This window comes from Aethina tumida, chromosome 3, assembly GCF_024364675.1.
Source record: "Aethina tumida isolate Nest 87 chromosome 3, icAetTumi1.1, whole genome shotgun sequence".
Lineage (NCBI taxonomy): Eukaryota > Metazoa > Arthropoda > Insecta > Coleoptera > Nitidulidae > Aethina > Aethina tumida.
This window is the reverse complement of record NC_065437.1, coordinates 10,930,958-10,956,898: the sequence shown is the minus strand read 5'-3', so window position 1 is coordinate 10,956,898 and position 25,941 is coordinate 10,930,958. Positions and strand designations below refer to the sequence as shown.

The window sequence follows — 25,941 nt, the reverse complement described above, 5'->3', positions numbered from 1 at the left end:
TCACAACATTCAACGTTAATTTAATAAACTTGTTTCCTTATTACAATCTAAATTTATTTAAATATTTACATTATATATACCGATTAGAAGTTTAGAATTTGTTTTAGAATAAAAACACTTGAAATATCCGTATAGAATCAGTTGTGCCATCTAGCGACCAATAATTGAAGTTTTAGTGTGTTCAAATACTTCTATAAACATGTTTAGCGGATTCAATCACTCGCGCCATCTACACATGAAGTAACCAATTACTTTATTTTAAAGAAGTAGGTATCTGTCAGGCTTAGTAGTTAAGGAAATAATTTCAAAATAAAATTTATTTTATATTTGAACTGATAACTTCTTTAGCCGCGTTGGGCACTTTTTGGTAAGGGAAAACCTTATGAGTTTCTATATGTCTGCTAGCGTTTCAAGAGATACCCAGTAAACTAGACCTCAAGAATGAAATCCCGGAACTAGAGGGTGAGTTACAGCAGTACATTTGAGAGCATTTTTAAATCAGGTAAAACTTTACTAATGCAGTGGTTTCGTTATAGGCCTAAGTCGGAAATGAGTTTGACGCTAATATCTATTACTGTTTTGAAAGTGGAGGGTTCAAAGATGAGAATGCCGCCTGAAAGGAATCTCTATATAGAAATATTCAAAATTTTCAGGATAATATTTAGGTGGGATGTTTATTAAGCAAAAGTAAAACATAACTTGTTTTTTTATACCCTCAAATTGAAAATTAGCCTTTCCTAATAAATAATAGTAGATTTAATGTATTTTTAGAAATGAAAACTTCTTTAACCGCGTTCGGCACTTTCTGAGAGGGAAATATTATGCGTTCGCGTCATTGACATGCTCATGACTGGCGCATGCACAGTGTGCTGTGCGCCTTAGACACTTTTTGGATGGGTGAAATCTCGTGCGTTCACGTCACCGACATGCTTATACCAGTATGTCTGTAGCTATACAGTTGACATACCGTACGAAAAATGCTCTTCGTGTCTGGATGTTGTAAGAGATGGATGCACGACAAAGAGAGAAAAGTTTTGCCCGGTAGTAAGAATCCCTACTCTCAGAGACAATGCGCCGTGCTGGTGCGCGCCGGCGCACAATGTAAATTAATCTTTGCGAATGCATTTAGTAACTCTCCGTATGCGTAGGGATGTAGTTCGAGTTCTTCGGATGCTCCATTTAAATTCCGTAACTTTGTATAATTTTCAATCTGTAAAATGAAATATTTTTTGAGGGTATATCAAAAACAAAAATAAGTATTCTAAAAATAAACTACTTTTTTCAAAATAAAAATGTATCCCAAAAATTAAATAAAATATACTAAAAACAACGTCTGCGGAGACGAACCGCATGCTAAACGCAGCAAAACCAAATGATCCCCTCCAGTCAGTTCGGCCCGCCCACATAATTGCATGTATATCTTTCCTTTTTGTTTACAAAGGGGTATTGATGTTCCGTCTCAATATGCGAGTAGACACGCTCATCATTTTTGATACGGTATAGTGCTGTGTAAATCTTATAAGTGAAATTGAATGGTTTTAGTGAAAAATTTATTTAAATATGTCCAATGATCGAAAACCCAGTACTACAAAACATAAAATGACAATCGATGCTGCTTTTTTGAAACAAAATGAAATAAGTATTGTTAAAATTAATGATGACAATGATGAAAACAATTGAAATAATGTTAAAAATAAAGTACATTGAAATTTAAGTAAATACAAATTCTATCCATAAATAATATGATTGTATATTAATTGTTATTTCAGTTGAATTGTATTTATATCTTATCATGATCTTGTACAGCCCGTAATATATTTAAATAATAAAAAACCATATAAACATGCATAAAATTGTTGCTCGGAGTGTCAATAGATGTGAAAACCAGATTGATATTGATAAGTTTAATTCAAACATTATGAAATTTCAAATTTTAATACTAAAAGTTCTTAGTTTTCACTTCTATCGGCAGTCTCTATAACTGCCAACATTGAATTGTAATCATTTTAAAAATGAAAATTTTCTGCAATATTCAAAATTGAAAGAATTTGTTAATAGTCGTTTTAATAAATGTTTGTTAATAGTAACTAATAATAATATAATTAGTTAGTTGCTTAAAAAAAAACAAAAAACAAAGTGATATTTTTTATTACCTTAAAACATATACTCCAACAGGACGTCATGAAACTTTCAACAATTTAATATGTTTAAAAATATTCCAAATAAATGTAGCTGTGTCATCCTTTAAATATAATAAAATTAATTAATATGTAGATATGTATTGTTTCAATGCTAACAATAAGATAATTAATTATTCAATTAAGATTATTTTTTGTGATTTTATATCTAACAATTTATTTAATTAATTTATAAAAAATGATTAGACTAATTTTATAAAAGTATTTTACAGTTTAATCAAATACCTATTTAATTATTTAATAAATTGATATTTTTATCCAGAGACAAACTTGAATAAATTTGATTCTGTTTGAATTCTTGGCAAAGTATAAATAACCCATATTTTTATTAGTTCACAGATTTTATTACTTATTTCTCTGAAAAAGAAATTATTATAAAATTAATCTTATCACATATCATCATCTTAATGTGACACCAACAAGTGCTCTAGAACAAAAATGTAAGAATGTAAACAAAATGCAGCAAATTAAACAGATAAGCAAACAAATCGAAAGGAACATGTTAAATAATTTAATATTCGAAGTTCAAAGTACATTTAAAATCACTAAATGTATAAAAATGTTATTGTTTATTGTTAAATAAGCTGTAACCTTATGGCGTTCTCCCACAACGCTTTTACATGTCACTAGATCGATACCAAGCCGGTCCTGCATATCAATCACGATATAATAGCATCGTCGACCACTGATACGTTCAGACAATTGTACAACAGAAACATGTGGTCGATGAAAGTATCGTATCTACTGTTCCTATTCGCGGTTGTCTACTGCGATGTAATCGACAACAAAGTCAGCGATGAGTGCGACCTGTCCGACGCACTCATCAAAGAAATCCAATCGTACCAGCCCATAGTGGACAAGATCATCAGTGCAACAACAAATGGAAGACACAAAGGGGCGACATACAATGAACTGGCAAAATTTGTGGATAAATTCGGAGCCAGAGTTTCCGGTACGCAGAACCTTGAGGATTCCATTGATTACATGCTCAATTTGATGAAAAAGTATGGACTCGATAATGTCCATGGAGAAGACGTAGAAGTTCCTCATTGGGTCAGGTAAATAGAATTAATTTTAATTATTTTCTTTTGTGAATATTAAAGGGAAATAATGTTTAGGAGTGTAATGGCAACTTAGCCAGTTTTTCCAAGTTTTGGAAATTAAGGAAAATATTTAACCAAAAATTCTACTGAATATTAATGTTTTGTAAAAAAATATTTAGGAATTATCAATCACAATTATAAAAATATAAATATAACAATTTTTCAATCCAAGTTTTGGAAATTAAGGAAAATATTTAACCAAAATTCTACTGAATATTAATGTTTTGTAAAAAATATATATTAATTATCAATCACTTCGGATTATAAATATATAAATATAACAATTTTTCAATCCAGATTATTCCAACTATAATTAAATAAATATTTGGTTTTGATCAAGGATAGATTGAATGTACTTGTGGCTATCTGATATATTCATTACAAATTAAACAAAATACCCTATTAATAACAATTAATTGTGCTTATTTGTTATTAAATTTTCTATTTATATGAATGAAGAAAACCTAAATTAATTAATAAGGAATTTGATTATTGAACTTGTTGATTATCTAGTCAATTAATATTTTTATATTTCATTTTAGTCGTTACTCAACATTTATTTTCGTGAATTGAAAGTTTAATTCTGTTATACAAGTAAATGTTAAATGTTATCAATAAGGTTGGTTACTTGGTATGTTGAATAATATCGCAAACATCTTCTTATCTGTCTTCAGAGTTGTATCCAAATATATTTCACTTCAAAAACAAATACATTAATTTTATTTTAGAGGTAAAGAGGAAGCCTGGCTCGTGGAGCCAAGGGTAGCCCCACTCCCCATCTTAGGTTTGGGATCATCGGTATCGACTGCAAAAGAAGGGATCCAAGCTGAAGTACTGGTGGTACGGTCATTCGAAGAACTAAACCAAAGCAATTTCTCAGAGAAGGCTGCCGGCAAAATTATAGTCTTTAATAACGATTGGGTCTCGTACGGAGTTTCCGTGGCATACAGAAGTCAAGGTGCCTCCAAAGCGGCGGAAAAAGGAGCCGTGGCAGCTTTGGTGCGGTCGGTCACGCCCTACTCACAAAGAACTCTTCACACCGGACACCAAAGTTACAATGAAGGTGTCAGACAGATTCCTGTGGCGTCGATTACTGTAGAAGACGCACGATTCTTCCAAAGGCTCCAAGACAGGGGAGAGAAAATCGTAGTTAATCTTACAATGTTCAATGAAAATTACAACATGTCTACGTCACGAAATGTTGTGGGAGAAATTGAAGGTAGCGTAAAACCAGAAAAAGTCGTTATTGTGTCCGGACACATTGACAGTTGGGATGTCGGTGTCGGAGCTATGGATGATGGAGGTGGTGCCTTTATTTCCTGGTACGGATTGGCTGTTCTGAGATCTCTCAATCTGACTGCCAAGCGTACCGTAAGGTAAGCGAAACAAAATTTTGTAAATTAGTAGATATTATTTATATAATTGCAGGTCTGTTCTGTGGACGGCAGAAGAACCGGGCCTTTACGGCGTCATTGGATACAATCAGACGCACTCCCAAGACTTGGATAACTTTATGTTTGTTATGGAATCAGACGAAGGCACATTCACTCCTCTAGGTTTGGAATATACGGCTGGAAGTCAGGGTGGTTGCATCATCAAAGAAATCCTCAAGTAACTTTCCCAAAAAAAAACTTTGTGCCATTATACTTTATAAATTTGTTACAGACTTTTCGAAGCCATCAACACTACAAGAGCAGAATATGGTTATGGAGTCGGATCTGACATTTCAATTTGGACTAGTACAGGCATTCCTGGTGCCGCACTGTTAAATGACAACGAAAAATATTTCTGGTACCATCATACTGATGCTGACACTTTGGATATTGAAGACCCCGATACTCTCGATAAAGCTACAGCTTTATGGGCAGCTTCAGCTTATATTATTGCTGACCTCAGTATTGATTTTCCCAGGGAATCTGTCTCAGTAGCTGATGATAAAAATAAAATATCTGTGATTAATGCTGCTATCAACAGAGATCCTTTAAATACACAATAGGCTGTTGTATAGAAAGTATTCAATAAAAATAAAGTTAGTTTTAAGTATATCCCATAAATTGGGTATAATAAATAAAACAAAAATATAATTTATATTTTATTTTTGACGTATAGTAACACGACTATAATTTTCTATCACTTCTGCAGAGGCCTTTTCATAATCAAGTTCACATTGCCTCTGGCTTAATCAGTCTTCTACAAGGTTAAATATTCATATAACAACAACCATTCTAATGTTGGCACTAATTTTTCTAAAACAAGTATTTATCGGAAAGAAATACTCATTAACATTGAGAATGGTCTATCCATTGACTATTTCTTACTGTATTTTAGTGAAAAAATAATAAAATAAACAAATTAATCCTATATGAGAGTAGTCTCGTCTTGTCTGTCGAAAACCATCAATAGTGAATGTTGTGACGGGGATCTGTCTCTGTCATCTTTCTTCAGCAATGCTGTCTTTTCACCGTTCCCATCCAGAGAGCAATCTGGTGAGCTGTTGTCTGTGCAATGCATGAAATTATTAGTGGTGGTGGCGCTACTAGTGCTGGGCAGATCGTGAATATCTGGCGAAGCCAATGGAGGAAAAGCTTTTGGACTTGTTTCTAGTGGTTCCTTAAGATGCATTACTGGATAAGACTCCCTGAAATTAATGTGACACATATATTTACCGATTAAAATTAAGTAAATTAAAATTACCTGTACCCTGATGTACTGGACGTTTGCGATATGGCACTGTCTTCGTCCCAAGACCCTTCAGTCATCTTTCCCCTGGTCTGTATCCTCAGTTTGTGCGGATCTTGTAACGGTTGTGGTGTGTGCGTCGGTTGCTGGGTTGGTGTGGCGGCGCTACTGGATGTTGGCAATTCCTGGGATTGCGAAGGTAACTGAGCAGGCGGCGATGTTTGCTTGGGGCTTGGCGGCGGCTGATCTTCTGATTCCAGTTTTACATGGCCGACCTGAGTATTGAAAGAATCAATCTCGAGGATTTTTTGTGGGAACGGCGAACACAAAAATTGTTTGTTTGTGTGTTGTTTACGAAATTTTGAATATAGCCAAATCGTGTTTTAATGTGTTGTGCATGCGCAGTTGTGTAAAAAGTTTTACCTCAGTCTTGCTACTCTTTCTACTTTTCCTCAGTCGGAACGTTTTACGACTTTGCGGTTTAATGCGTTGCAATCTGGACTTGTTGGGCGTTTCTACTGAACTGTCTTCTACTGGACTGCCAGGACTTAGAGGAGTGGTCGAGGTCTCACCTAAATGGTCAGCTTTTTTAACTTGATATCGTACAATAATTGCGTTAACGGGTGTGTTCGTGTCGTGTTTTTGTTATTGGTGTTTTCAGTTGTCAATTGTGGTTTAATATTTACATTCTTTAACATTCACATGTATCCTGAGTTAAATGCATTCAAACTTGTGTGTTGTGAAATTTAAATTAATTATTCATAAGTTAGTTTAATGTTTGCCAATGTGTAATTGCAGTGATAAGTTTTTCTAACTGTATTACTAAGATTATAAATTAGTAGTACTATAATTAAATGTACAAATATATTTAATACGAAATGTAAAAGCACTAGTTAGGCTACATTCTACACATAACTACTTCAAAGCTATTTTAATCATATGTACTACTTCAATATATTTTTACAATTATTAGTTTCCAAATTAAAATATATGTGTCAATTTCATGTTGTTCCACGTATTCCCAAAAGTTGCACTTCAAGACTTAAATTCAAAATTACTCATTGACTTGTTGACTAATTACAAGAAATATAACATAACTTATGAATAATTGTATTGATAAGTCATCCAAAGGAAACAAGAGTTATGTCAGGTTTGTGCAGTTAGTGCAGAAAATAGTGGTAATTGAAGTATAGTTGAAAATAAGACAAGAAGTAAATATGTCTGTGCTGGTCATAGAATTTTTCCTCAAAATTTCATCTGTTAAGGTTTATTTATTTATTAATCTTTGAACAACATTTATAAATCAGAATTGAGCAAAAACCCACCAATTGGTCCGTACACAGACTCTTTATAGAGTTACCTGAGGAATGTCTAAATTCTACAGAAGGGACAAAGCGGAGTTTATGAGCCTTGTGAGACATGATAGATTCGGATTTGGGCACGGTGGATGGCACTCCTCCGTGATCGTCACTGACAGATGACCGTTGCGAGGAACGATCTGAAACATGCAACACATCGAACACCACTAACATCAACGCGGAGAGCTAAACTGGGACCTCGGGGAAACACCTGGGTTACATTTATTGTTGATACAACAATCTCGATCCCTTTTTATTCGTTTTTTCGTTTAACCTATGTCGTTTTTATATTTTTACATTGTATTATTAAGTTGATGTTGGATTTTAAAGACTGGACATAATATTAGTTGTTATTTACAAAGATGGTTAAACTGTTCTTTGAACATTTAAATGCTACCTCCTCTAACAAACCAAGCGTTCTCTAACAACGACCTCTAAAACGATACGTTACCTTATTGCATCCTGCATTATAAAACAAGATAAACAAGAAAAGTCATGCAGAATGTCGATGGGTGGGCATCTAAGAACGATTCACATGAACGATGAGTTGCGACATCAAAAGCATCAATTGTTGGTTGCGTTAAAAGTACAATATTAGGCGAACATGCTTAGAATAACCTAAACCCTAAAAACAAATTTAATGGGGACCAAATTGATAACATTTGGAGTGGCATTATTGGTATAATTTTATGTTTATGTGCTGATGGGATTGTTTAATATGTATAAAAATGTCCAATTCCGATTTAAATATGGATGAGTTTTTTGAGATTTATAATGCCACTCCCTAAAACAGTGTGGCAAAAGCTCTCTGATTTTGTGAACGTTCTCACAAAATGACTGACCAGCGGCATTTTGGGGCGTTGTGGTTCCGTTTCCTTCCTGCCCATCAACCTGACCCTGATTGATCGACGCAGATCCGTGGCTAGTGCTAGTCGACGATTCTAAAACGACGGGTTTATCATGTACGCTTTGAAACATGAAAGGCGACAAGAAAACACAAAGAAAGGCATTGATTACCTTACGATGAAAGAGATGGAAAGTGGAGCATTTGTTGTAAGAGATGCATCATTAAAAGTATGAACTTATCAGAAGCAATGGCATCTTTAAACTGTCACTGTATTAATTTTACTTAGATCAAGACTCATACCTTTGATGGTAGTGCCATGGTGGCCGTGGTGTTCCACGGGTACTTGTTTATGATGATCCCCAGTGAACAATCCAATGAGGGAATGTCTTTGCCTTCCTGTTCCTGTTTCGTTGACAGTATGACAAGTTGGTTGATTTCCTTCTGGCTTCTTAGGTTCGGTGCTAGCAGAACCTTAAACTCTTTACATGCAAAAACAGTTTTCCAAATTAAATTAATTTAATACTTTCATCAAGTTCTTCTTTTAACTCCTTCATCTGATGTGCTAGTTCCATTAGAAGGGCACCTCTACTTTTAGGAAATGGAAGACCAATACCTCTCATTTTGTCCCTTATTTTGGAGTGAACGTTCCTTTCGAAGTCCGAAATTGGTGGTTGTGCAAGCTAAAATTTACATTTCAAACACATGTTATAGGTCTTATAATACATCAAACCTTTTGAAAAATAAAAGGCTGCATCAGTATAAACAGTGGAGTTCTGTGTGTGACAACAAAGTCCAAGAAGTCCCAAAGAAACGTGGCTGCTTCGTTCCTCTTTCCAAGTTCCCGCATTGTACGTGCTATTCTAGACCAGTCCGTTATTAGTTCTCCTTCGAAGCATATCGTCATAATTTTCAAGGCTAAAAATGTAAAATTACAAAAAAAAAAAAAAATACTAACGTTACAAATTCTACCTAAAAATGCCACTTGGTAAAGTGACGTATTGATTTTGGAGGTGGTCTTGGTGTCTCTAGTGCCTGTAAATGTTAAACTGCCAGTTCGAATTTCAGCAACTGATTTCATATTTGGACCTGTAGCACCTCCTGGTGGACTCATGGCATGGAGAACCAACGTCAAGGCAAAGCTTATGTCGTTGCTCTTCATTGAAGGAACATCTAACAAAGGAAAGAAACTTAAATATCGTCTTTAAAAATTATCCATAGTGGTACCTTTTCTTCCACTGCCTACACGTAAACACAAAGGCATGATCAAATTCATGATCATACTTTCGGTTTTCTCTTGAGATGGGAAGGTGGAACTGCCTCCACAAACTTGCTCCAAAGTACATGTTTCCTTAAATGATAATGGATGATTACAAGAAAGTTTATTTTAATTAAACATAACTCACTGGTGTATTTTGTATTTGTAATGCAATTAATCGTACCACCATTGTACAAAAATGAGGAGGTGGTGCTTGACTCATCAATGCTGCAGTAGCTGAAGATACTCCTTCAGTTACACAAGTATCACTGACAATTAATGACTGAAATTCATTTATAGTTTTTAAGATGGAATTTATTGTTTTCTAATTACTTACCTGACAAGTATTTATTAAAGCTTTTATATGTTGCCAATGAATAATATACGGATATTTGATCATGGTATCATAAATACCTTTTAAGAGACCAGCTGCAGCATCCCAATCAGTGTTTCTCTATAAAAATAATGTATAACATATTTTCTAAAACAAAAATTATTTCTATTTATAATACATACTCGTATAGATGCTTTCTTTTGTATCTTTTGAAACACTTTGTCAAGTCTTCTCAAAATAGTCACCAAGGCAGGTCTCATGGCATCATTTGCCCACTCCGTCGAGGGAAGAATATAACTCATATAATGTTGTAAACCTCTGCATCCCATAGATTCAGGATCGTATGGGGAAACTTTAAGCAGGGTGTGAGCAATGTCCGCCAGTCGCTGAAAGCCATTAAACATTAATAACTATATTTATTTGCTTTAAAAATACCTACTATATGCGATTTAATATCCAACAACTCAATTATTTTTCCTTCTTGGTTATTCTTTTTATTCAAATCTTGTAATCTATTTGTAGCTCTACAAACAAACTCTCCTACAAGACTGAGCAAGACATCTCTTGGTCTTCTATATTCGGCTCTTAAAACTTCTGAATCTTCAACGTCATGTTCGTACATGCTTTTGGCTCTGGAATGTTCACTCATAAATTTAGAATGAGAATCATCCTCAAAGTCAAAACCAGGAGAATATGGACCTCGACTGTAGTTTCTTTGGCTTGAGCCTTTGTGCTCTGGACTCGATCGGTAAGGACCGTTGTAACTCCTAAAATTAGCTTAATAAGAATCTGAAAATCATTGGTTCTATTTCTTACTTTGTAAGGGATTCACAATTGTTGACTAATGTTTTCATTGCAACTGCTAGTTGGTGTATTATTTCTTTTTCCGTCTTCCCTTCTTTGTTATAAGAAGGAAGTTGAATATGTTGTACGTAGCAAGGCAATATAGCTTCCAGTATAATCTGAAAGAAAGTTTTAATGACAAGTAAATTGCCAATAACTTTGAACTTACCAGCATCTGATAGCCCCTTATACTTTCAGAAGAATATGAAACAACCATAACGCACATAGAAATACAATCCAGAATTGTGACCATTTCATTCTCATCATGATAACAGAAATCAATAGCTTTTAAAGGCTTGTCTTCTTTGACAAGTTCTCCAATATTTAAAGGATCAGGAGAGGGAGTCTCCAAACTTAAGAGTAAATTAAACAGGCAACTTGACTGAATCTAAAACAATCCAAATTTGTGATGTAATCTTATGACACGTCTATTATAACCTACTTTATGTGCATCTCCATAAGTTCCTTCTTCATCTGTATCTAACATTGCTGATACTGACCCAAACATTTGTAAAATGAATGGTTTTCTGTTCATTAAGTAAAATTGTTTTACTGCATATTCTATTGTGGTTGTTACTAACGTATTTGTTTGATGATTGGAGTAAATTTTCAACAAGGTTGGCATTATTAATAAATATCTAAAAAAACATTTCACATTGCAAGAAAAGATAATATAAATTTTATTGTTTACCCATTAGTGGAGAAAATGTTCTTGAAATGAAATGCAGCATTGATGTAAGTAGCCATGACGTATCTCAGTATACACGCATCTTCAGAATGTAGAATAACAGCCCCATTAAGAACATTTACGAATAGGTGTATATCACCAGAGTAAGCAAAATTTCCTGCCATAGCTTCAAACATTCTCGCAATTAGTCGCACCCACATAAACTTGTGAAGTACGTCCAATCCAAGCAGTTCTTTTCCAAGCTCCCCTCCTTTATATAAGTCTGGATCAGATTCCAATGCCTTTCTGGGAAATGAAGGCAGCTTCATCAATTCTTCATGAAGAAATACAACTCTTTGCACCACCTTCAAAGAGAGTATATATTGAATACGACTTCAAGTTGAAATTGAAATTGATTACCATATCAACATTTTTTAATATAGCCCAGGTTAGAAGAACTTTTCCAATTTCTACGAATTTATGAACTAGTTCTTGCTTTTGAAGAGCATTAAAAGCCTTGTCAGGTTTCATGTGAACCAGTTCGAGTTGAGGATATTGGGACCTCTTAAAAAAGTAGTAGTCCCTTACATATGAAGCGGGATTGCGAATTTGATCTACATAACAACATTATTAGCTAAGAACGATGATTTATTATAAAAGTTATCTTACGAGTCTTGTAGTCCACAAGGAAGAATTCTTTGTGACGGTTTTCGTCGATTCCAAAGAAGTCCAAAGCTTCACGCAAAATTTGACAAAATTGTGTGTCTTCCTGAACAGGAAACTGAGAAGGAATACCTCCAGCATCAGGGTCTATGAAAAACACAGGTTACTTCACTTTAATTTTTCCATGTATTTAAATTACCTTGAGGTCCATGAACTATAATTTTCTTTGCAGAAGGAACATTAGCAGTTAGTAAAATTGAAGCGTCACATTGCTCCTTTCTTAATATTTGCTTCAAGTCTTTGAACATAATTCCATGTACGCTGTGAACCACCATCCACAGCAACGATAAAGCAGCTCCTATCATAAACTGACCTTCTTCATGAGAACTCCTTACATAGAACATGACGTAGCCAATAATGTAATTGTATAGAGCAAAAGCAGCCTGTTGTGGTAATTTAGGGATGAATCGAATAAGGTGTCTCAGAATCTTGAACATAATTTCTTGTTTATCTCTAGTAAGACGTTCAAGAATGTAACGCAGAAACAGCGCACTGTCTTCTACCAAGCAAGTCCAAATCACTTGATATGAAACTTCATAAACTGCGTTTCCATCCGGAGATACTGCGGCGTCATCCAGAAGGGTTATGATTTGAATTACAGCCGAGCAAAGACAAGAAGGGAAAAGAGAATGAGCTGAATGTAAATGATGACCGGTGTTTCGAGGCTGGCCCTCAACTTGCTCATCATCAACTGTAACATAACACAAATTATAAATCACAAAAATTATATAATTTTGAACACATACCTTCTTCGTGGTCCTCTCCGGTATGATACAGACTAGGCTCGTGAGCCGCTTGGATTGTAATGGGAATTGTTGTTATTAAGAAATTCTCTCTTTCTTCACGTTTCTTATCATCTTGAGCTTGAAGAGCCATTTTTATCAATTCCGTTTTTTCTTTCTTTCTAGTTTTAGTCGCTGTTACCAATGATCTCTAAAATAGTACAATTATTTAAGTAATGTGTGTCATTATTTTAGTTAATTCATTACATGTCTCTCTTGATTTATTGTTACTTCTTCAACTTTAGTTTTAACTGAAAGTTCCCAAGGAGAATCTACCACATCTAAAGACTCAATTCCAATTTTTGGTGACGGCAGAGTAAATTCAATACCGGGTGGTGGAATTTTAAAAATTACATGTGCATTTTCTTCCATTCTAGGCCATACTTGGTACCTCATCTTCCACAAAACTTGAAACCTATAAAACACATTTTAATGAACAATACTTGTTGTTACTTTGTGTCTAATTAAAAGTCCTACCTTAAAATAGCATTAATTCGTATCGCCGGATCTGAATGAGATAAACCGTGTTGCATCAAATCAGAAACAACCTGAGGTGCCTTCACTGCTGCTAAAATGAATAGCGAAGCTGCACAGGCAGTTACTTCTCTGTTAGATTCTAACAGTAGTTCCCATGCAACTGGTATAATCTCAATGAAATGTTCTTCAGTTAATATCGTAGCACCTTTAAGTAGTACTGCTAAAGGTGCATGGAACACATCTTTAATCTAAAATATTTTAAATCAATTTGATTGCTTCCAAAATATGTCATTAAAGTAGTACTTGGCTCTTTATATATTTGAGAATTGCTGGAGGTTCCTTTGGTTTACCATCATTTGATTGTTTTGAAGGGTCAGCTCCAATGTCGGAGTCTGCAATGTCTCTTGATGAATCTTTAGATGCCAGTTTGCTCATTTGAGAGCCATCCAAATTTTTGTCGATCCTAAACACAAAAATAAATAATTTAATGGTTCGTAACACAAATTATATTTGTGGTAAAAAAAGCAAAAAGTGTCTTAACTTGAAAATAATGGGTAGCAGTTGATTAAAGAAAGATATAAATAATTCCGGTACCAAATTTCGTTTCTTATTTGATACATCCAAAGCCCAACTTTTATTAATACATACCAATTAAAAAGCAATTCAAGCAAAAGTGACAATGTGACAAGAGCAGCAAAATCGTGCAGAATGCATTTCAAATTATTTAACTTACTTATCTTTCTTTCCAACGCTATCTTTTCTACGGATAGGGGAAACTTGACTACTGGTTTGATCTGATACTTTCCTATTTTGATTTTTGTCTTTCTTGTTTTTCTTTTTGCTGTCGCAGTCCATACTTAGTTTATCGTCCAACACTCCAAATTCTTCACCATAAACTTTCCTTACTGCCTTCACTAATCGTGAACAAGCTCTCATTACACGTCTGTAGCAAAATGGATGGCAGAAGTTTTGATGGGTACAAAAATAATAGAAGGAATTGGATACTTGGACCATCGTCTATAAAAAAATGTTTCACTGAAAGAAAAAAAGAATATGGAAACCTACTTTCATCCACGGCATATTTTTGGTTGTGTCATCCGTGTCGTTGCTGTCACTAGGGCTTTCCGGAGGTTGATCATCACTCAAAACACCTGGCGACTCCTCACCACTTGCTTCACCAGCTATTCCTGGTTCTGAAGTATCACTTCTATCTGACAACGAGCTGACTTTACGCTTAGATTGTATAGAATCTGTTCGTTTCACAGTTTCCGGAATTCTCCCTAAAAACACTCTAAAAATCACCACTATATTATATTTTATTACTCACATTCCAATTCCATGTCCTTTCCTTCTTTTGTGCCACGTCGCAATTTCAAACTTCTTCTTTTAAATGATCCACCTGAACTGGTAGGAGCTGTTGTGCCTCTTCTGAAGTAATAAGGCCTACTTTGTCCACCCGTCCTTTTTTCTTCCGACTGCATCATTTGCTGCAAATAATTTTAATTTTATCTATATAATCTTGTATTAAAAAATGTTCACCTGCATAGTAATAGTGGTATTGCTACTCCCTTCAGACTCGTTATCAGGTTCGTGAAGTACGAAACTAATTTTCCTCTCAGCTTGACCTACAATTCAGCAAACGTAACTAATTAAAATTGCTTAAACTGTAACCATACCGGAATCTCTGTCACCAGCAATCGACTGTAAACTCTGAGCAGAGGTTTGTGAATGTCCCATTGAAGATAGAGCCATACTCCATCTTCTGTTGGCCTCTTTGCTGTAAAGCTTTTCCCATGGAGGAGGCCTTTCCTTTCCCGTAACTCTGGATGATTTCGGCAAAGTTTGATACGTTTCCCTCAGAAATGCCGTTATTTCGTGTAATAAGATACATGCAATTAATCTTAACGCCATAGGGCAGCTGGATCCATACGTATTAATGCTTGCCTCGTCTAAGAAATCTTCTTCTTCATCTTGCATCAAAAGTTCCTTTTGTTTCTGTTCATCTAAAATCATGGCTGCTATTTGAGGTTCCAAGTTTTTGTCTTCGTTGATTAATTCTTCCAGCCTTTGACCTAACACTTCGGCCCATTGATGGAACATTTTTCCCGCAGCTCTTTGCATGATATGTGACCGTCTGATGCCAGTGCTGTTGCCTCTAGGTGGCAGAGGGCCGGATGGTCTAAACATGGGGAAATTTAATTTCATCCACGAAGGCCACTGTCCTTTATTGCAACAATGTACAAAGTAAGAACACTCTAAAAGAACTGCTGCTTTGGCTACGACCGCAGAGTGGGGCTAAAAAAGGGTATCAGATAATTTTATCAAAGTTTAACACTGAATACTTTACCAAATCCAAAATTGAAGCTAACAAATATGCATCAGGAACAGAACCTGGTGGGCAGGTTTCTAACAAAAATGATAACCTTAATGTTCCACTGTAGACCAAACCCGTTGAGATAAGTTTTCTTTCTTTTAATACCACAAACTCTGATTCTCGGGAGTTTTCACCAAATTCGAATGAATTTCTTCTACTATACACTGAAATTCAATTTAATAATGTAATTATTAGAATTTTCAGTATAACAATAGTTCATACTTCCACCTGCTGAATCTTCCAAACTACCGTCTTTCTTTTTGCCCTTCTTCAAGACAAATTTAAATTTATCTTCCATTCTTCTCTTAGCTTTTTGAATAGTATGACCCACATTACTGTAATGAACAAAGAAATTAATTATATAATTGAACCATATAATATTTATACCTTCTTCCTGATGTCTTTTGTTGGTATACCTTTCCAGATTGTCTCAGAAAACTCGAAGTGTCTGTGAATGATTCCCCATTCTCTATGTTATCAGATTCTTCATTTGAATTTTGATCCCCCTTTTTAAACCAGTTCACTGTAAATTATTATAAATTTGTATTATTAATATTAATATTGATAATGAGAGTTTTACCTATGCCACCAAGTTTTGATTTCTTTGGTTTGGATGTTGCAGTTATGTGGAAAGCCTTTTCACTCTGTCTGGGTGTTAAAATATAATGCTTCCTACGAATATTACCTAAGGGACTTTGACTAGCTTTGGACAATTCTTCAGCTTCAGTCTCTAACAAACTCTAAAATAGGCAAGATATAAAAAATTTGAGTCATAGAAAAAGGGAAAATACAACTTTCATGCTAACTGCACAAGTGGAAGAAGTACTTCTTTTCTTGAATAGTAATTTTCTCACTCCTTTTTCATCTATCGTATAAGAAGCTTCAGCAGCCACATCTGGCTGATCTTCCATTTCAGACAGGTGAACATGTCTATTGAAAATAGAAATAATAATATAATCAAAATTGATTAGGTTATTAAGGAAATGTATGTGAACCTTATTACTCGTGTCGTCTGAATGTTAGCTTCCTTCTTACTAGGACGATCTGCCGTATCAAGAAGAGCACTCAAAGCCACTCTCCTAAAGGTACTGCCATGTCCTTCTTTGACGTGGGTCATTAGTTGTCGAATTTCACAATACAGACCCTAAAATACGTTCCCATTGAAGTCCAAGGGCGTTTTCAATGTTTTACACTTACTAAGTTTTCTTGGGTCTTTAAATCTTTGCTGCTATCAACGAATCTAGTGACCAGAGGTTTGAAGACGTGAGACATGATTTGACCTTCAACACCACGGATGGAGCCGCCTCCCACGCCTGCGCCAAAGTTGCTCACGTGACCACCTTGCTGACTTGTGTCTGACGTTGACTTGGCGGCCCCTCCTGCCCGCCTCTGGTCTGATCGAACGAGACAGTGACAGTTTTTCAAATTACGCAGCCGCCGCCGGGCGGCGGCTGCCGCATCTCTAAATTACGCGCACAGCAAATAACTCAACAAAGCGGACCTTGAAACGAATGGCTCTAGTTCGCCAAATGCACGGCATACAGTGTTTGTATTGAGATTTGCTAGCATGACAGAGGTGTGCACGATAGATGCATGATAAACTTGTTCAACCTCAAACCAAGGTTATAGAGGACTAGGTGCTTTAATGAAAACTTGCCTCCCAAAATTGATTTGAGGATTGAGCAGATGTTGGTGTTCAATGTAAATTAAATGTAAAAAAATGTATCTTAGGTAAGTGCATTTGAAACAAGTGCCATTTTTCAAATATCCAAATACTGTTCACTACTACACTACTCTAAAAAGACCAAGTCACACTCGAAATAAAATACAGGAAGGAAATCGAGACCAGCCAGTCATACACTAGTCTTACAAGGTGAAATAAAGTAATACAGTTTTCAGGAAAAATCTTCAAAATATTTACTCATATAGTATCTTTTTAGTCAAGTATATTTTGAAAACCCTTCAACAAATATAAAAGATTACAATTTATGCTATCAAATCAATCAAAAGTGACTATACAAAACGATCAAACATAATTTAAAATAGTATAAAGATTGCAATAGACGACCACAATATATTCTAATTGCAGAAACAAACAGCAGGCAAATCTGCAATTGTGATAATCTATATAACAGAATATTTCTGCAACCAAAATATTTACTAGACTGCTAATGGACTTACTCAAGGGGGAGAGCAAAGAGTTAGGATCAATGCAATAACCGACATAGGCGTGGAAAAAGTCTAGAATATCAGTAAGTGTATTATATTTCACATAATCACGCAAGAAGTGTTTGAACTGTTTGCTGCTCGCCCTATTCAACTTTGCCAATATGTTTTGGCACTGCGTTCTCAGGAATTCAGCTGCGGGACCTCGCTGACCATCAGCACAGCCATGAGGACAGCCCAAATGCTTTAAAACTCTAAAAAGTACAACGTTACATGTTATAAACAATTCTATAAAAATAAATCTATTCATAAAAATTATTCTGTTTTACCTAACAATTGTACTCATGATAATTCTATGTGAACTCATAGGTTTGGTGGCTTTCTCGGGCTCATTTCCTATAGAAGTATGAGTGGCACTAGTTGGCACTTTAGCACTACTTTTTCCGGGACTGCTGTCTGGCAACGGTGTCGATGATGCCAACGCCTCATCCCTAAGAAATTGTTTCAGGACTCCCATATCCATCAACAGTTCCACCAGATTCAAAATCACCTCCAAGACCCTCAAGGTACACACCGTGTTATCTCTAAGTGAAGTTCTATGAACGGCCTAGAATTTTCAAGGGATAAACATTTTTTCCTAAGACGTTAAAATGTTTAACCTTTAATAAAACTTGATAGTCAATATCGCCCTCTTTGGTGATATAACAGACAGATCCTGGAGCTTCAGGAATGTCTTCTCCGGCGTATGTGATGTTCGAATCAGTCTGTGACCTGGTTAAGCTGGCTTTCCTTTCTTGCCAGTTGCCTAATTTACTGCCAGACAAACTGGCAGCATCCAGCTGACTGTCCATTGAACCCTGCCTTCTAAGGTAATCTGGTGATGGTGTGGGTGTGTGTTCTGTAACTGTTATTATTGGGTTTGCCATGGGTTGTGTACCGCCATGTTTGCTGGGTCGTCTATAGTCCCAGTGTTCTTCAATGTATCTGTTAGAATATAATTTATTATATAACTGAAAAATGGACAAATTTCTATTTCTACAGCAATACACCATAATAAATAATTTAAAGCGAGGCTAAGCTAGGAAAGGAAATGATCACCACAGCCAAAAATCAATAATCAATAATTAATAAAATACTTATTTTTAGCTGGTATGATTTGAAAAGACTAAGTAGGTACAGAACTTACCCTCCGGCAGCCATTTCATCTATTAAACAGCTAAGAGAAGAGAATAATTGTAAGAATACACGCAAGTGTAACTAAGAGAAGAGGGGTGTAAAAGACTAACAAACATTCACAGGTAGATCTTTAACAGTGAAACAACAGCAATTACATACATAAAAGGATTTTGTGTTATGAGCCACAGACGAATCATAACTTTTAGTTACATTTAAATCAAAGCTGGTGATTGGTGATAATTAATAAATCTAAAATGTATATATTATTCTAAGGATTTATAGTAATTACTTTGGATACAACTTCTAATTAATATTTGTGAAATACGGTGATCTTAAAAGCATTAGACTCTATAATATTTAAAAAATACGTGACATAATTACTTAAAAGTAAAGTTCATAGTACTGTATGTAAATAAAAGAGATATTTTAAAAGATGTAGTTAATCACCTTAGACTGGGCATACTTTTTCCCTTGACCAAATTGCTGGGTGTGGGATCAAACATCTTTGACATAGCTGAGCTAGGTCTTGTTAAATGCTCATCTCCAGTATCCAAGCTTCTATGGTACTCCTGTTAAAAAAATAATATTACAAAAAATAAATAAAATTAAACCAAATGTTCTTACATTTATAATTCTTCTACAATCCATGGCTCTTTCACTTAAAGACTTGGACGATTCTTCCTGGCCAATTTTCTCCAAAGCCTTATCCGACTTAGAGAGAAGTTTAGTTTCAACAAATGCCTTCAAATCGGCAATTTTCATTCGTCGTTTGCTCTTTTCGCTTGCCGTCCGTTTGTGTAGTGATTCCTCGGATAATTTCGGATAGGGCGACTCTGTAAAATAATCTATAAATACATCACAAATTGTAATATTGTTTAAATTTTAACCAGCCAGTAAAGACACATCTTTCAGTTCTGGCACTTCTATAAAATCTTTGTCAGGTTTGCGTGATTCGGTGCTCTGATACAAAGAGATTTCTATCTTTGGAATTGGTAGTGAATTGCTCCTTTTTCTCGGTTGTTGCTGGCCTGCGGATTCTTCACTTATGTCCCTCAATCTGTAACATTTAGTTGGTAAATAAAAATTATATTGAACTGAGATATTACCTGTTGTAGAGATAATGTAAAGCCCAATAAATGCCTTCTTCTTGCCAATGAGTTATAAATAGACATCTCATAACGCTGACATCCAAAAATGTAGCAGCTGATATATCATATGGTTGCTGGGGTGATCCTTTTTGGCCACTGTGAGGGTCAGATGAAGCAGCATCATTACAGGGATGTTTTGCACTGTCCAAAGAGTCTTTATCAGTTGAAGATCTATAATTAATTTTTTTTAGAAAATGCTTCTTAAAAGACATTAGTGTATTTACCCTATTTTTTGTATAGAAGGCTTAGACTTAGCCTCTGTAGTAGCTGCAGTGGTTGTCGAAGCTTCGGATTTAACATTATTTTTTCCTCCACTCTTGTTAATCGCCAGTTGAATAATACTTGTGTCTGCCTAAAATTATTAAAAGTAATAAAAATGTAACTATAATGTTTCTAAAATATACATTTTAACATTTTAACCATATTAATATTAAATATAAAATCAATATAAACCGGAAACAGTTCATTATATTATTAACTTAATCATTGGACACATAAATCACGTTTATTTTTCAATTTCCTGTGACTTGTAGGTTATAATCAAAACCTCATATTGCATGAATTTTTAACAATAATTTACTTACTGTGTATATGGATGGATCTCGAAGGAAACCATCTGACTCATGTAATGAGGGCAATCTAAATATTACAACATGCTCTTCTTCAGTGCTAGAACTTTCCTCTGGTATAGTTTCAGGGAAAACCGTATCTTTCGGGGATGACACCCAAGCCTTTAATACAGAAATTTAAAAAAATAAACCTGTAACGTTAAAACGTTTGATTTACCTCATCATCTACTTTTGTAATGGTAGCAGTGACAGTAACAGTTGTAGGAGCTATCGAGGAACTCAAGGGATGAACTTCCGAACTAGAAGCACTGACTCCTTGACTTGGTGGGCTTTCCCTGCCCAACATATCCTCATGAGATTGTTTTCCTATAAAAATATTTAATGTTTTTGTTGATGGTTAATTTTGAGGCACTAATAAAGCACAATATATTTTAAGCCAATTATTTACTTCTTAAATTTCATACAATCAGTATAAAACTTCTATGACAAATACAATTAAAGCTAAAAGGTATCCACTTATTAGACCAATAAATATTCCTTGCAAATTGTGCAAATTAATATTTATATGCAACTGACCACTGTAGTCTTTAAAAAGTTTTTCCATGTATCGAGTTTCCTTCTGTCTAGCAAACGTCTTGTGGTAGTAGAGTACCAAACCGTTTTCCGTGTATTTTTGAATTATAATGGAAAGGTACTTTGAGAATGGTGAATTATTTTGTAAGGTGAACACTCCATAATTTGTGCTCAGACACCTCTTTAAAACTTTCGTGTGCTCCTTAGAATAACTGTCCAGCTCTTCAGCCCCCATCACATATTTTTCAGGCAGCAACCTCACCAAAGTACTGTACTTTTCATACCGTAATTTATAATTTAACATCGTCACACTGTCACCATAAACATAAAGATCAGCAAGCTTCCTTAAAAATGAATCTCCAGATTTTAGTAATTCGTTTTTCACATCAGGTGTTGGGTCTTCCCATACAACTTTATTGCTAACAATGTCTTCAAAACTCTTTATATCGTTTTCAAAACGAGGAAAGCTTAAGGAAAGATTAATGCCGGCCATGTAATATATCCAGAAGTACATACAAAATATTGACAACCAGAACAAAAACTGCCTTAAGGCCAACATGGTTTGAGGAGGAGCCGTTTTTAATGGACCTTCGGTGAATATTCTTAGTATAGAAAATAACACCGAGATAACATTTAATTTCGAGTACATGTCCTGGGGTTCATAAAGTCGTACAACCACAACCAGTAAGTTAAAGACCAGAAATACAAAAATAATAATTGCCGTGGAAGCAACCCATATGCTTATGTGAAAGGGTTGAAGAGGAAAAGTAATGTCAGGAAGTAGCTTAGGCTTCGCCAGCAAAAACGTCAAGCACATAGTGGAAAATTGTGGTGTAAAGTCGGCATTTACTGAGGCAGCATTTTGGACCCAAACTCCACACAATACAAGATCAGCGTTCCGGTGGGAGATGTCGTACAACATTTCGCCATACAAATTCCTCCTTGAATCTTTGGGTTTTCTCCGATGTATATACTTTACGGGCCACTTAGCTGTGATGTCGTTTATTATCCTTATTTCTATCCCATCTAAAGGTACTTCACCATTTTCATCAGGTATTACGAATGGTGGACAACGAAAGTATGATATTTTAAAGGTTGTGTTGATTTTGGCGAAATAACTAGGTGGTGTCCAAAAGTTGCCCTCATCTTTAGGTTCTACAGTCTTCCTTTCAGCTATTGAGTACAAACTCAAAGCTTCTTTCGTTACGTTTACATAGACCAAATTTAAAGCTTTTGTGTAGGCCAAAGTTTCTTGCTCGGTGAAGCTCTCGTTGACACATAGAGGGCAGAATGTGAGAAGCTTTGAGTGGACACGAAATGATACTTTTTCTAAAATGTATTGCAACTGCTGAATGGATTTGACATTTACTAAATAGCCAGTACATTCTTTGGATGTTTCATTCATGGAAAACTTCTTAATACCAAGCTTCAAGCTGTGAAAAATTATCTTAAGTATATTTAAAGAAGTTTCCTCAGATTCGACATAGCAAATATTCGATAAGTCGTAAAAGCTTTCTTCAATCACCGATATTATTAATTCGTTTACGTCCCCATTTACAAATGTTAATAAGAGCAACACAAACAGTTTATGCATAATTATGTAACATACTGTCACTGGTTAAATTCCGGTTATTCTCATATATATCCTGTTCGTGTAGGAATAATTTATCAATGAGTATAAATAATTTAGAAACCGCTTGTCGGGAAACAATTACTAATAAAAATTGGATATATTTTTTTCATGCACGAATAAATTAAATATTTATACCACAAACCGGGGGAAATCATGATACTGAAGTGGTAAATTAAATAATTAGAGCTTTTTATAAAGTTAATGAAAAACAAGAAACATTTATTTAGTGATTATCATCTAATTAATGTCTTTTGTAAAAGAGTTCAAAAATGTACACCAATATACTGTTCACTAGGCCACTAATTAAAATGTAAAAACCGCCCTTCATTCTTTCAAAATAAATGGTTATGGGTCCATCCATAACGTCTGAACTTCCGCTCTTTAAGAAGTCCATGTTCTCACCCAATAAAAATAGTTTCAGAACAATGAAGCTATAGTTCCAGTGACTCAGGAACTGCAGCAGTTTATACTCAATGCCATGAACGATTTTGTTGTCCTCAACGTATAAAAATGGTGGACATTGAAATCCTGACACTTTTATGGGAGTTTTCGGAAGCCACCGCCTGGTGAAGTAGTTTGAAGTAATTTTACATGTTTGAAAAGTTTGTGGGTCACACTGAATGATTGTTTCGTTTGTAGAAACTGAGTGTACATATATTTTATTGCTGTTTGTTGTTGTGTTTGTTTTAAAACCACCTGTCTCTTCATAAATATTTTTGGTATAATAAATTTGATTCCCAAAATTAACCAAAGAATTTCGTAAACCTTTCGTTACAAGATTTATATTTGGTACAAGTAATAACATTTTCAATTGAGATTTGAATAAAAAAAGTGTGATCGTTGATTGAATTTAAATAATACTGAAAACTACTTATATTGTCCAGAAATAAAATATAACTACCACAAAAAATTTTGGAGGCAAAATTGATGTCTTTTGTAAAAGTGTTCGAAAATGAACACCATTATACTGCTCACTAGACCACTAATTAAAATGTAAAAACCACCCTTCATTCTTTCAAAATCAATGGTTATGGGTTCATCTCGTTCATTATTTAAGTGGAAAAAGTTGTACTGCGGTTTTTCCAATGTGTCGACAATTCTGTTGTACCAAAAATTTAGAAAACCATGCTCCTTAAATAGTGCTGCATACTTATTTATGATTTTTGTATAAGGTGAGTTTTTTTGAAGCAACAGTGATGCATAATACAAAGAGAAACATTCTTTCAACAATTTAAAGTCGTTCCTCTGTTCATTCCCAATGTCGTCGGTATCACAAACAAAATTATTATTTAATGTTTTGACCATAATGGAGTATTTCTTTCCTTGTTGTTGAACTCTGTATCCAATGCGACTCAGATCAGCCAATTGAGACAAAAGTGGTACTTGTAATTTTCGTAGCTCATCAGAAAATTCCAGATTGGGCATGTAGTAAGGAATTTTTTCACCAATCATATCCTTCAATGTGTCAACTGATTTGGTGTACATTGGATGTGTCAAAGAAACCATTGTGCCAGTAGAATAATACGTTGATATCAACAATGACATAACACTGTAAAAGCACATCAAAAGTCGTATCTTCCAATAAAACGACATTTTGTAAACGGATCCCTGCGTGAACAGCCTACATATATCCACAAATGCGGCACATTTATCCTTATTGTAAAAGCACGACAGTATTATTGTAAACGAAGCAACAAATAAAATAATCAACGCCCAAACTTGAACGCCGAAGGATTGAAATAAAAAGGTATTTTTAGGCAACAAACGTGGTTTTGGAACCAAGAATGTTCCGCAGGTTACATGAAGCGGATACACGAAGTCCACGTTTTTTCCAAACGCGTTGTTAATGTAGGGCGAACAACCACAGACGTCTGAACTTCCCCTCTTTAAGAAGTCCATGTTCTCACTCCAAGAAAATGGTTTTAGAACAATGAAGCTATAGTTCCAGTGACTCAAGAACTGCAGCAGTTTGTACTCTATGCCGTGGACGATTTTGTTGTCCACAACGTATAAAAATGGTGGACACTGAAATCCTGATACTTTTATGGGAGTTTTCGGAAGCCACTGCCTGGTGAAGTAGTTTGTAGTAATTTTACATGATTGAGAAGATTGTGGGTCACACTCAATGATAGTTTCGTTTGTAGAAACAGAATATACATATATTTTATTGCTGTTTGTTGTTATATTTGTTTTAAACCCACTTGTCTCTTCATAAATATTTTTGGTATAATAAATTTGATTTCCAAAATTAAATAACAAATTTCTTAAACCTTCTGTCACAAGATTTATATGTTGTACAACTAATAACATTCTTAAATGAGGTTTGAATAAAAAAGTGTGATTGTTGATTGAATTTAAATAATACTGAAAACTACTTATGTTGTCCAGAAACAAAATATAACTACCACAACAAATTTTGGAGGCATTCCCTATTTTTTTTACATCGTATCTAAAATAACTTGCGTCTGCTTTCAAGTATAATGTTTCATCAAAATTTGAATTACTGCATTTTGTATCAAAAAAGACACAAACTGGCTGTTGAAAAGAAATGTGCTGAAATATTTCCAAGAGAGAATTTCTTATTGATACTTCATTTGTTTTATTTATCATCACAATTACTAGGATAGATAGAAAAATATTCATGCTGAAACTTACTGAGGAATCAACCACAAAACTATATAAATATTTGCAACTCAGGAAATTACATAATTAAAGGATATGCATGAAATTGTATTATTGTATTTTAATTAAAAACTACTTCAGAAAATGATGTATGGGTCAAGTCATTAGTACCTTCTCTGTAATTACCGACATACCTATTTTATGTACAGTTCTTGTTTTCTACAACATAATGTAATGATAAATACGAGTTATCTTCATCAAAAACAACGAAGCCTAATGCTGAAATATTAGTATCCAGTTTTTTTAAGTAATCATTACAGGTAATAAACCAAGTTCCATAAAATTTTAATTTACAGCCTCAATAAATTAATGTGGGGTTTTATTTATAATAAATGTGAATTCAAAGACAGATAA

The 25,941-nt window shown here is 34.7% G+C and overlaps 3 protein-coding genes across 6 annotated transcripts; 1 reads left to right on the top strand and 2 right to left on the bottom strand.

The window, feature by feature from the left end:
* The first annotated feature begins 2,863 nt into the window (after window positions 1-2,863).
* LOC109604747 (carboxypeptidase Q-like) lies at window positions 2,864-5,385 on the top strand. Its single transcript, XM_020021278.2, has 4 exons — window positions 2,864-3,256; window positions 4,030-4,677; window positions 4,730-4,912; window positions 4,967-5,385. The coding sequence occupies exons 1-4, from the start codon at window positions 2,916-2,918 to the stop codon at window positions 5,295-5,297; spliced, it is 1,503 nt and encodes a 500-aa protein (XP_019876837.2). The 5' UTR covers window positions 2,864-2,915; the 3' UTR covers window positions 5,298-5,385.
* LOC109604749 (protein unc-80 homolog) lies at window positions 5,381-16,914 on the bottom strand. Of its 4 annotated transcripts, XM_049964372.1 has the most exons (38): window positions 16,838-16,914; window positions 16,636-16,784; window positions 16,435-16,570; window positions 16,221-16,380; window positions 16,028-16,163; window positions 15,863-15,975; window positions 15,614-15,804; window positions 14,943-15,561; window positions 14,806-14,891; window positions 14,594-14,753; window positions 14,332-14,546; window positions 14,000-14,283; window positions 13,570-13,729; window positions 13,267-13,514; window positions 12,997-13,204; window positions 12,754-12,940; window positions 12,147-12,698; window positions 11,954-12,094; window positions 11,705-11,898; window positions 11,309-11,649; window positions 11,060-11,255; window positions 10,787-11,005; window positions 10,591-10,736; window positions 10,214-10,541; window positions 9,957-10,160; window positions 9,778-9,894; window positions 9,589-9,723; window positions 9,410-9,533; window positions 9,272-9,355; window positions 9,155-9,217; window positions 8,916-9,100; window positions 8,709-8,865; window positions 8,486-8,656; window positions 8,181-8,279; window positions 7,341-7,478; window positions 6,404-6,552; window positions 5,996-6,255; window positions 5,381-5,939 (listed from the first exon to the last, which is right to left on the bottom strand). In XM_049964372.1, exons 1-38 carry the CDS (start codon window positions 16,910-16,912, stop codon window positions 5,660-5,662), a joined length of 7,410 nt encoding a protein of 2,469 aa, XP_049820329.1. In that variant the 5' UTR covers window positions 16,913-16,914; the 3' UTR covers window positions 5,381-5,659. The 4 variants fall into 4 exon arrangements, with proteins under 4 accessions (XP_049820329.1, XP_049820327.1, XP_049820328.1 ...); XM_049964370.1 differs by having other exon boundaries at window positions 9,155-9,355; XM_049964371.1 differs by having other exon boundaries at window positions 9,155-9,355; window positions 14,806-14,885.
* Window positions 16,915-17,719: 805 nt separating this feature from the next.
* Window positions 17,720-20,746, bottom strand: LOC109604746 (protein unc-80 homolog). Its single transcript, XM_020021277.2, has 10 exons — window positions 20,715-20,746; window positions 20,089-20,301; window positions 19,870-20,039; window positions 19,607-19,815; window positions 19,430-19,551; window positions 18,993-19,022; window positions 18,466-18,790; window positions 18,136-18,413; window positions 17,822-18,060; window positions 17,720-17,748 (listed from the first exon to the last, which is right to left on the bottom strand). Exons 1-10 carry the CDS (start codon window positions 20,744-20,746, stop codon window positions 17,720-17,722), a joined length of 1,647 nt encoding a protein of 548 aa, XP_019876836.2.
* Between the last annotated feature and the right edge of the window lie 5,195 nt (window positions 20,747-25,941).

Bases quoted from the DNA above. Each gene is read 5' to 3' on its own strand.
- LOC109604747 (XM_020021278.2), top strand. From the start codon at position 2,916: ATGTGGTCGATGAAAGTATCGTATCTACTGTTCCTATTCGCGGTTGTC. The intron at 3,257-4,029 runs GTAAATAGAATT...ATTTTATTTTAG, and splicing joins GAAGTTCCTCATTGGGTCAG to AGGTAAAGAGGAAGCCTGGC. The intron at 4,913-4,966 runs GTAACTTTCCCA...AATTTGTTACAG, and splicing joins ATCATCAAAGAAATCCTCAA to ACTTTTCGAAGCCATCAACA.
- LOC109604749 (XM_049964370.1), bottom strand. From the start codon at position 16,912: ATGTCTCACGTCTTCAAACCTCTGGTCACTAGATTCGTTGATAGCAGC. The intron at 9,724-9,777 runs GTAAGTAATTAG...AATGAATTTCAG, and splicing joins CTTTAATAAATACTTGTCAG to TCATTAATTGTCAGTGATAC. The intron at 7,479-8,180 runs GTCAGTCATTTT...TGCATGTTTCAG, and splicing joins AACGCCCCAAAATGCCGCTG to ATCGTTCCTCGCAACGGTCA.
- LOC109604746 (XM_020021277.2), bottom strand. From the start codon at position 20,746: ATGGTTTCCTTCGAGATCCATCCATATACACA. The intron at 19,816-19,869 runs GTTAAAATTTAA...ATTATTTTACAG, and splicing joins AGATGTGTCTTTACTGGCTG to AGTCGCCCTATCCGAAATTA. The intron at 17,749-17,821 runs GTAAGTCCATTA...TCACAATTGCAG, and splicing joins CTCTTTGCTCTCCCCCTTGA to ATTTGCCTGCTGTTTGTTTC.